Source organism: Acanthopagrus latus, chromosome 9 (genome assembly GCF_904848185.1).
Source record: "Acanthopagrus latus isolate v.2019 chromosome 9, fAcaLat1.1, whole genome shotgun sequence".
Taxonomy (NCBI): domain Eukaryota; kingdom Metazoa; phylum Chordata; class Actinopteri; order Spariformes; family Sparidae; genus Acanthopagrus; species Acanthopagrus latus.
In genome coordinates this window covers 10,318,960-10,329,193 of record NC_051047.1, presented here as the reverse complement: position 1 = coordinate 10,329,193, position 10,234 = coordinate 10,318,960, and the positions used below count along the sequence as shown (strand labels likewise).

Here is a 10,234-nt window from a genome sequence, read left to right as displayed (position 1 = left end):
AAACTATGTGATCTTGTTTGCAAGAACATTTTACAAAGAATTGTTTTTTTTTAACATAATGAAAAAAAGACAAGACTTTCTGGTGGTGGTATTGCTGCACATTGTTTTCATGTAGATGGTTTGCATCTTGTGGTTTATGATGATTCATAGATGCACAATAGAGAGATGAGCTTATGGTGTTAGTCGCTACATGTTCGAATAGTCAAAAGTACTTGACAGAAAACTCAGTCTTTTTATTAATTTGCTTGCAAAGGTCACAAAATTTACTGGCACATGATCATCAACCAATCAGACATAATTATTGATTTTAAAGTAGAAAGGTACTGCATAGGAATTAGCATACACGTTCTTCAAAATACAGCAGTAGTGCAGATGTCACTTAACAACTTTAAAAAAAATGATAATACTGTAAAATATGGTTTTCAACTTGCTACAGTAGATACTTCATGTGGATGTTAAGGTGTTCAGGCCCTTCTGAGTAACATGCCTCACTGTAAACCCATTTTTTAATGGCCTCGTACAGGCACGTTTAACTGCCTCTTAAAACCAACTGAAGTGTTTTGTGTGGTAAAAATAACAAACTTAAGAAGCTTCTTGATGTTGTGGAATTGATGCTGCATTAAATAATACTTTCCACCCATTTGAATCCACAAATGTAGCATTTTCACATCTGTTGTGGTTTAAGACTGAATCTAAGACCAGCAACCTGATTTCTCCTCCTTTAGATCTCTCACAACATTGCAGCGGTGGAAGCCACTAAGACTGGAGTATAACCTCAGCAGACTTAATAATGGCTTTAATACATCTTTATATGTCATTCTTTTGTCTTAATAGTTCTTGTATGTGTCAGGATAGAACAAGTGCAAACAGCCTCATAGCTCAACCAGAAAACGATGATTCCAGATGGCACATCCAAACTGTGAGATCTAGTAAAGAGGAATAAAATCATATTCCAAAAAGTGCAAATAATAAAGAAGCAACTTGGTCAATTAAACAGAATAATAGAAAAAGTAAAGTGATATCAGGCAACTGGCAAGAATCTTTCAAGTTAGCAGAATGAACAACTCTCACTGCATTTCAGACCCTGTTTTACACAGCATGTGTGAATGAACAGGAAGTCAGGTGCTGCGGCAAACAGCTGCTGTCACTGGACTGAAGTGGCGCTGCCTCCTGTCAGCCTTAGACTTGTACTTTAGCTATGGACAGCTCAGGCTATGAACGCACTGGTTCTAATCTGTAATGAGATGACTTTACAGGTGTGACAGTGATGGAGATGATCTGAAGATTCCCTGGGTGTAACCACCTGTCAGAGACGGTACGTGGAGGTGACCAAGAGTGATGAAGTCCTTTAAGAAGTCACTCCCGGAGCTGCCACAGCAGTCTCTGCATCTGTATCTGTATTCATCAAGGGTCAAGGTCAGTTTTTGAAGGCACCATAGCGGCTGGCTCGACATATGAAATCTTTGAGCATGTTGCCGTCAATCTGCCAGAAAGCGGCGGTCTGGGTCACCTCAGTCAGGTGATTAACACAGAACTTAAAGCAGAACTCTTCCAGGTCCTGAATGACAAAGGAAAGAGCACAGATTGTTTCATGCTGCTTCATTTTGGACAGGTGATCCTCAAAAATGTATTCATATAATTGGAATAACACTTCAGGAGATACTTTTGTGACACAAGCAATCCTGACCCTGAGATTTGCTTTGCCCTCTCTGTGCTGTTGTGATATTTGTTTTAACATCTTCACCACTGAAGTCATCAACTTCAGTAGACTGCAGTTGAGTCTTTGACTTTGAAACAGCAAAGCCTGAAAATTTAACATTTAAGCATTCCTGTGTCATTGTTTAACAATGACACAGGAATGCTTTAAACACAAATTCATATTTGGATTTAATATAGCCAGTAGATGTGTTTAAAAGAAAACTTTTCATGTGGGTAAAGCAGGTTTGGTGTGCAATGATCTATAAACAAATATGAGTGATTTGCTCAGTATCTGTTGTCCACAGCCGCTTTACGCTGTGGAAAGCTTCTCCCCCACTTCATTTAATCCCTGCAGCCATCTGAAGACAGCGATGAGACAGAGATGTTATTAAATGCGCAGCCTTCCAATTTGAAAAGTGCAGCAAAGTGGGCGCAGTGCCATAACCCACCACGTCCACCGGGTTTACCTTCATCACAAACGGTGCAGACGACACCGAGCTGCTAAGAAAGTCAATCCACAGACCTGTACACACATCAGACAGGCCCCTTATAAGTTGATATTGTGCCTGTTTGGGGGAGAAATACAAGCACCTGACTGATTTTTTGAAGACGATTCCTTTACATGCGTCACATCGACAGAGTAGTCTAATCGCCAAAGTCTTACTCTGTCCAGAAATATTTTTCTACACCTCCAAGTGATCCCTCCATCTTGGAATAGAAACAGATGATACTTCATTACACTGATGGTGAAGACTGACCTCTGCGTCATAGCGCACAGCCGCAGACAGCAGGGAGAAGGCGTTTTCAACTGTGATCCCCCTCTTTATAATGTGCTGACACAGACGCTTGAGGCGGTTCTCACAGTACGAAGTGGCCAGGTCCAGCAGGCCTGGCAGAGCAAAGACAGTAACCCTGTAAGTATCAACAATTATCACATAATCTACACATTAATAAGGATGAGACTGTGTGGTCCTGACCAATAGCATCCTCAGGAGGCAGCTCCACATTGTCTGTGTACAGGAACTCTAGGAAGGAGCGGTACACTGGGTAGGAGAACTGGTCAATCTCGATCACCTCCTTCATGTCCTCGTTCCAGTGGGACTGGAACATGGATCTGAAGTGTTCACACCTGCACGACAGATCGTTTTAGCATAGAAACAGATGTATTTTTGAATTATTTACATCACGACTTCACACCGACAGCTGTCAGATGAAATCCCTGACCTGATTTTGAGAACTGCTTTGTGGACGTAGATATATTTGCTGTCGACGCAGAACTTGAGGTCAGCTGTCTCTGGGTTGTCAAACTCCTTCTTCAGAGACTGAGCCACGGTCAAGAAGTCATCGTGCTCTTCAGAGAGAAAAACACACCCACACACATACCCACACGCATTAAGCTCTGGCATTAGGAAGATATTACTTTTATTTTTACAACTGAAACAGGAATGAGGACAGCAATTCTCTTCTGTCTTTTTCATGAGGCTTTATTGTTCCTCATAATTTCCTCGTCAGTCTCTTGGAACGAACTGTGTAACTGGCACTAAACAAATGTCTAATTACGACTGGGTTTGACTAGTAAACTCCAATTTAATGATTCCAATTAAATGCTTCAATTGCAATTATTTAATAATACAGTTCCCAGTAACATTTTCCACAGAAGACATTTTGACACAAATCTCAGGTGCAAAGATAAAAGTTATAATGACTGGATTCCATTCAGGTGCTTCGGTTTCAGGGTCCTGGCGTTGTGCGTGCAGACTCAGGGTCACACTGTCAAGACTTAAGACGTGAATAGAAGAGAATCATCAAAGACCTGCTCTTTTCCACAGCGTGTCTGCTGTGAGAAAGGCCTGTGCATTTATAATAAACAATTATTAGCAAATAATGGACCAGTAAATCAGTATGGGTCCATTATTTGCAAAAAATAATATGTTGTATTTGTTGACTGGACAGGATTTAGGGCAAAGTAGAGGACCCAGCAGATGGTGAGGCAAGAGTAAATCGAACAGGCAAACATCTAAAGCCAACCTGATGTTTTCTATGTTAACCAGTACTAACTATAAAACATAAACCTTACATTTTTAGAGTTTTTAAAAAGATTTTCATAGGTCTTCCAATTAATTCCATTTAATTTACAGTATGGAAATTATGCTGCAAATACGTGTTAACATTGTCCTTGACATTGATTTAATTAGCATTTATTTAATTGACTTAAATATATTTTTTAACACTTCATGTCATCTCTTTTGTAACTGTGAAAGATTCTGCAAACCCCTTTTTTGGGGGGTAAGGTACACTTTAAGTGTTACTTACTTAATTTGCTTTAATATATATTTGGGCCCCTGTGATGAGCTGGCAACTTGTCCAGGGAGTACCCTGCCCTCGCCCTGAGACAAGGCTGTGATATGCTGTTATGGATAATGACATGACATAACATATATTCGGGCAATGTCACAACTGGCAATGCAGCCTAATTCCTTACAGCGAGAATTAACAAAGTGGAAATGTCTCATAATGCTCCATGCAAGCCAAGCTCTCGTGCAAACTAAGTATCCTGCATGATAAGTAGGCAACGTGCGGGCAAGACTACATGGTATTACAGTCCGTGTGAAGTCACCTCAGTATTCTCTTCTTACCCATGGAAAGAAGCCTCCACATCACTGACGGGGTGGCAAAGCATGCAAAGACATCGTCGGTGCAGGTAAAGTGTGTGAGGTGAGGCAGCACTATCGACTGGCCCCTGCACTGGCCCCACATGTACACCTGACCACTCTGGGTCTTAGCAGCCGATGTGTGTGTGGAGTGACAGGCGGCGATTTCCACAATCCTGTCAAAGAAGCCAAAGGAGAAAATTAGGATGTTCAGAAGTCTGTGAGAAGAAGGTTTATTATATCTGTGGGGATGGTGGCTCACCTCTCTTTCTCAGTCATGATCTGAACTGGGCTCAGCTGGTTGCTCTTGTTGCCAGTGCCCAGTTGTCCATATGTGTTGGCGCCCCAAGCATAAAGCAAGCCCTCATCTGTAAGTGCCAGCGAGTGGGCATAGCCTGACACAATCTGAAGAGGAGAAAAAACCTTTGATACAAAACCCACAAATTTAAGATGCCAAAAAAGGCGACTTACATATAAAGACCTGTCCCTTTACATAGCATGCAAACGATAAAATGTTGCCGGTAAATTCATCGATAAATGTAACAGTTGGTCTGCAGAAAAAAAATATTTAAATGTATTTAGATAATTCATGCACCGCAAGGATGCTGGGTGCAACTTCTCAAATGTGAAGACTCTCTATTTCATGTTGTAAACTGAAACCTTCTGCATTTTTGATTCTTGGTTAGACCAGAAAAGGCATCACTTTCAGCTTGAGTTACATTCAAATGTTAGTCTGTTACTAATACTATTGAAGAGATAAAATCTGAAAACTTTTTTCATCCCAGTCTTGAAGAATTTAGTAGTATTTTATGCAGAGACTTAAAACAAAAAAGGAATGAGCAAAAAGTGGATTTACATTGCACCAATACAGTAAACTTTACTGAGTTTGCAATATAAACATACAAAGTGGACCTAAACCGGGCTATTTCACAAGAGATTTTTGTCTGTGCCATTTTATCAGTCAAAAACTGTTATAGAAAAGCCTTTCATATTTGAAACTACATAATAAGACCATCGTTTATAAATTTTATATATTCATAAAGTTTCCCCCATGAGTTACCTCCCCTAATAGACTTCTGTTGTTGTTTTGTGTTCATATTTTTAAATTAAGATGAAAGTGAACTTTAAAGTTCATTCAACTGACGTTTTTGTGTGTGTGTGTGTGTGTGTGTGTGTGTGTGTGTGTGTAATCTCCCACCTGCTGCACACAAAATCCCTGCAGAGCTGCGAGGCGACAGGGAGTGAGCTGGTTCCCATTATTTCCAAGTCCGAGTTGTCCGTTCCCATTGTAGCCCCAACCGTACACCTGCAGAGACATGAGGAGCACGTGAGCGCTGTTGGGGCTGGGAATGGATAACACGTAGTTTATGGCTCCACTATAAATTAAACAGTCACCTCTCCATTGTCCACTACTGCCAGAGATGAGGTCTGACCACAGGTGATACTGACAGCCACTTTGTTCTGCAGGCAGCTGGACACTCTGCGTGGTGTGGGCTGGTTCGCTGTGGAGCCTGAGCCCACCTGACCACAGTTGTTGTAGCCCCACGCATACACCTGGCAGGCAGGAAGTTAAAGGTAGGAAATGAGACAAAACTTTCAAATGTGTCATGGAATGTCATTGTCAAAGTATACTATGAAACTATGGCCCCCCCCCCCCAAAAAAAATCTAAATGTTAAAGCTGCTGTAAGTGTTTTAGCTAACTTCCTGTCTGTTTTGCAGGAAGCAATCCCCTTACTCCTCTCTATGTCCCCACATGAACATGCAGTAGTAATCACCAGACACAGCAGCAGACAGGAGGATCCTGCTCTCTGTGTGTTCACAAGCAGACAGGACCGCCTCTCTATGGAGTTCTCTGATTGGATAAAGTTGGCAGGGATGCCAGAAAGTTTCCTTTCTCTTTTACTACATGAGCAGAGGGAGGAGAGACACAGGTTACTGACCAAACTCAATCTGTCATTATTGTTGGAATATATAGCTGTTTCATATCTATTTAAAATAAAAAATATATCACTTACAGCAGCTTTAAGACAAAAAAAAAAGAAAAAAAGAAACATTCAATAGGTTGAGAGAGCGAGCTCTTTGAAAACATGGCTTTTTATAATGACTCCATCTATTTCTTGGCCAGCACCAGTTGCCAAGCAACCAGCAAAGACTCCAAGAATTCACAGTCCGGGCCAAAAAACAGTCCGGTTAGCTAAGTTAGCTGGCACCTTGAACCTTTGCTGTTCATTGTACAGACACGAAAGTGGTACAAATCTCCCAACAAGTCAGCTGAATAAATATGTTTCCCGGAATGTCAAACTATTATTTTCACACATCTCAACTAAACCACACAAGAGCCTCTTTTTGTGAATTTTAAGCAGTGAACATTGAAATGTTGCTGTGTCTGTCAACCAGCAGGAAACACTGTGTGAAGTCGACTACGTCTGAAGTACTTTGATGCACAATAGTTTCCTTAAGGCTAAGCTTAGTTTTCAAGGTTTTCAGCTCAGGGGGATCAACTACGGCTGTGAATAAACTTGTAACATTTCTTTAATGGATATTTTCTGCTATTTTTATGTAAAACGAGCGATTTTGATTGATTTGAAGAGGATTTTTCCTGTGAAAATAGCATCAGAGGTGATATTTTTAGGAACATTTAATATAATGCTCCGTCTGCATTATGTATTTCTTTAATTTTTAACAATCCTATGTACTTAATATGCATTTATTTTTGACGAATTCAGTTTTTTCTCCTCCCTGATAATTGACCATTGTTCTATGAGCTCTTTGGTTGTTTTAACTGAATACTTTTCTAATAAAGGAAGGGGCGGTTTGAAGGCTGTGAATACAGCCTGTGTTCAGGTCTCCACTGTGTACTTACCCTGTTATTCTCTTCAATGTTTATATCTTATTTCTGGAGGGTAGCTTGAACTGATAAGAATGTAAGATGGGCACGAATAGGCATTTTGTTTCTGACAGGCCTGCTCAGTCCCTTCTTAATGCACAGACTGGATGACCTCGCAACCCCACGGGGATGCTTACATGACTCCCTAATGGGGGTGCTGGGAACCAGTGTATACAGGTTTCCATTCTGCAGCATGTATAATTCTACTGCTTATGAAACATTCCTTCCCCCAGACACTCACTTCTCCTGAGTCCGTAAGAGCCATTGAGTGGTGAGAACCACAGGCCACCTCTGTGACCTTCTTATTGAGCAGGCTGGCAGACACGAGCACTGGAGCTACTCCTTGGTTGGTTGTCCCGTTTCCCAGTTGGCTGTAACCATTATGGCCCCAGGCAAACAGTTCTCCATCTGAAGGACAAAACGATTAGTCATTCTACAGCACTTTTCAATCCAAATGTGAGGAAGAGGAGCACTGAATGTTTTGTTCAGCTACCCTCTGTGGCCAGCAGGATGTGGGGTCCACTGCCGTAGCTCAGGCTGACCACCTTCCTCCCACTCAAGAAGTCCACCTTCTTGGGCACGATAGTGCTCAGGCTGTCCCCGGTGCCCAGGCAGTTACTGCAGTTCAGCCCAAACACATACACCTGTGTGTGGATAGGGGAGGGACAAACAGGCGAGCATGTAATGAGGATCAGCAATAAGCAGGGCTAAGCGGAGACAGCCCCTGTTGGCCGAGTAGGTAACAGGTCACATCTTGTACACACAGACATCATCTGGTGGTGCTGATAGGAGCTGCAGGTGGAGGTCTGGTGCCACCAACCTTCACTCCTCCACTGATACAGAGAGGTGACAGGCAAGGGCAGGAGCACTGGCCTACAGTTTAGTTTCCTATTTACTTAAACATCAGTTATTAAAGAAACAAACCAAAGGTTTTGAATGTTTCAGGCCGCTAACTGCATTTTACACAGAGATGTTGATTATGACCATATTAAAGGACAGCTTGACATTTAAGATTAAACATAGCTGCCAAACTGCAACCTTTAGTAGCAACAAACTGTGCAAAACAAAATGTCCAAGCTTAATGTAACACTTTTTTTGCAGCCAAATCTCAAAACTGTACTGTTGAAGCTTCATTACTTGTTTTTTTGTACACCTGGGGGCAACAAAACAAACTGTAAATTGGAATACTTTTGTCTTAAAACATTGCTGTGGCAAAGTGCACGATATAAATTAAGCATTTATGTGGAATCACGTCTTTGGCTACTTGATGAATGTATGTCAAATATACAGGGATATCAACTGTCATATCACCAAACTACAGAGCAGCTTTCTGTTTTTCAGGGTCCTCAAAGGACAAGTTCACCCAAAAATGAAAATGCAGGCATTATGCCCTGCTGACGGGATGTCAGGTGAAGTTTCATAGTCCATAAACATTTCTTGAACTTCACAGCAAAACAGCATTGCAGCATTCTTTTAAACAACTTAAGTAACACGGGACTTGTTTTAACATAACAAGAAAATAATAATAAGCTTATTACGGCAAGAAACAAGGTTGATGAGAGCAGGAAGAGTGAGGCAAAGGTGCAGGTACAAAACTAAAACAATTGGTTAAAAGACACTAAACCCCTTCTGGGAGCCTCACATAACCACAGATGTTCAGCAGTCTTCTTCATTTTCATGACTAACTTTCCCTCGGACCTCTTACCTCATCATCATTGGTAATGTAGATGGCCTCATTAGCAGACATCCCAAACACGCATGCTTTCCGTATCGCGGAGAGCTCCTGGGGCCCCATCAGGCTGAAAAGGGGCCATTTGGTTACATCCACCATGATGCACTTGCTGCGAGTCTGTGGTGAGAGCAGCGGGTGGGAGGGATGGACCTCAGTCCAAAGGCATGGCAGGAGACAGGGAGAGGGCGTGGGCAGGTGAAGATGCCAGTGTTGTGATTTCTGTTGTGAATTGGTTTTGAAAATATAGTCATCAAAGACATTCATCAACCAATGTAACAAAGCGCTTAGACAAATTAATCTGATTTGAGAGCTTATTATGTACATAGTGAGACAAGTCTTAACCTTTCACTGGAGGAAGTGTATTAGATTACATGCAGTTTCCTCTGTAGCCACAGAAGGTTTTCTACTGCTTTTTCCACTTTGCAGTATAACTCCCTGAGATCTGTACATACACTTTAATGTGTAAAACTGGTGGAGTTACCCTACAAATTCTTAGATTTGGCTCCCAACGTTTAGGCAGATAGTTGTCTCTGTTGACATTACAGTAGCGTCACTGTCAGGTGAAAACAAAGAAAGCACCTGCTTTAGGATGGTCTTTCTACTCTCTGTTACAACCATAGACTTGCTGTTTCTGTCTCACTGGATCTGTTATTAGTGAAAACAGCTTAAGAACCCTGGAGGCCTAAGAATTTCTCAGGCAACAGACTTAAGGGATGTTGAAAGTCCAGGTCACAGAGGTTTTATGTGTTGCAGCAACATTGCCAAAGTCAGCAACCTCAACGTGTGTGTGTGTGTACCATTACATTAAACCCTCAGCAAACATAAACCACTGCACTGTTATATAACAACAGTTAGTGAGCTAGCGAGCAGACTGATGCTCTCCATTGTTACAAACGCATTATTCAGCAAACTGTCCAGCTGACACAACACAGCACAGTGAACGGAGCTGGTGCTAGACGGATCGATTCGTACGGTCCTTCTCATCTAAGCTAACTTGTTTTTCAACTAGTTACCAAGGCATAAAACAGCTTTGAGACAAGTTTAAAAACTACAGAAGAAAAATATTAATATTCCCGTTACACTTACCTGTAGAATGGGACAGTCTGGAGTGCCGTGAGCGGCTCAGGCTGACAGTTTCACCTGCCACACGGGTCGGTGGACGGAGGTCTGTCGATGTTTATTTTCACTTTCTGCCAGAGCTGCTGCCGCGCGCTCACTGCTGTGACGGTTATTCCCGGAAGTGAGGAGAAAATAATGTCACGTGA

The 10,234-nt window shown here is 41.8% G+C and overlaps 1 protein-coding gene across 3 annotated transcripts; it reads right to left on the bottom strand.

Annotated features, from left to right (window-relative positions):
• Positions 1 to 209: 209 nt before the first annotated feature.
• LOC119025737 (RCC1 and BTB domain-containing protein 1-like) lies at positions 210 to 10,208 on the bottom strand. 3 transcript variants are annotated; one of them, XM_037109638.1, is made up of 12 exons: positions 10,056 to 10,207; positions 8,943 to 9,188; positions 7,731 to 7,881; positions 7,479 to 7,645; positions 5,745 to 5,903; positions 5,548 to 5,655; positions 4,612 to 4,754; positions 4,335 to 4,525; positions 2,923 to 3,049; positions 2,676 to 2,827; positions 2,457 to 2,587; positions 210 to 1,558 (listed from the first exon to the last, which is right to left on the bottom strand). In XM_037109638.1, the coding sequence occupies exons 2-12, from the start codon at positions 9,066 to 9,068 to the stop codon at positions 1,418 to 1,420; spliced, it is 1,596 nt and encodes a 531-aa protein (XP_036965533.1). In that variant the 5' UTR covers positions 9,069 to 9,188; positions 10,056 to 10,207; the 3' UTR covers positions 210 to 1,417. The 3 variants fall into 3 exon arrangements, 2 of the variants coding, with proteins under 2 accessions (XP_036965533.1, XP_036965534.1); XR_005076910.1 differs by lacking the exons at positions 210 to 1,558; positions 2,457 to 2,587 and having other exon boundaries at positions 2,805 to 2,827; positions 4,316 to 4,525; positions 10,056 to 10,208; XM_037109639.1 differs by lacking the exons at positions 210 to 1,558; positions 2,457 to 2,587; positions 2,676 to 2,827; positions 2,923 to 3,049 and adding an exon at positions 3,070 to 4,106 and having other exon boundaries at positions 4,316 to 4,525; positions 10,056 to 10,208.
• Positions 10,209 to 10,234: the final 26 nt, after the last annotated feature.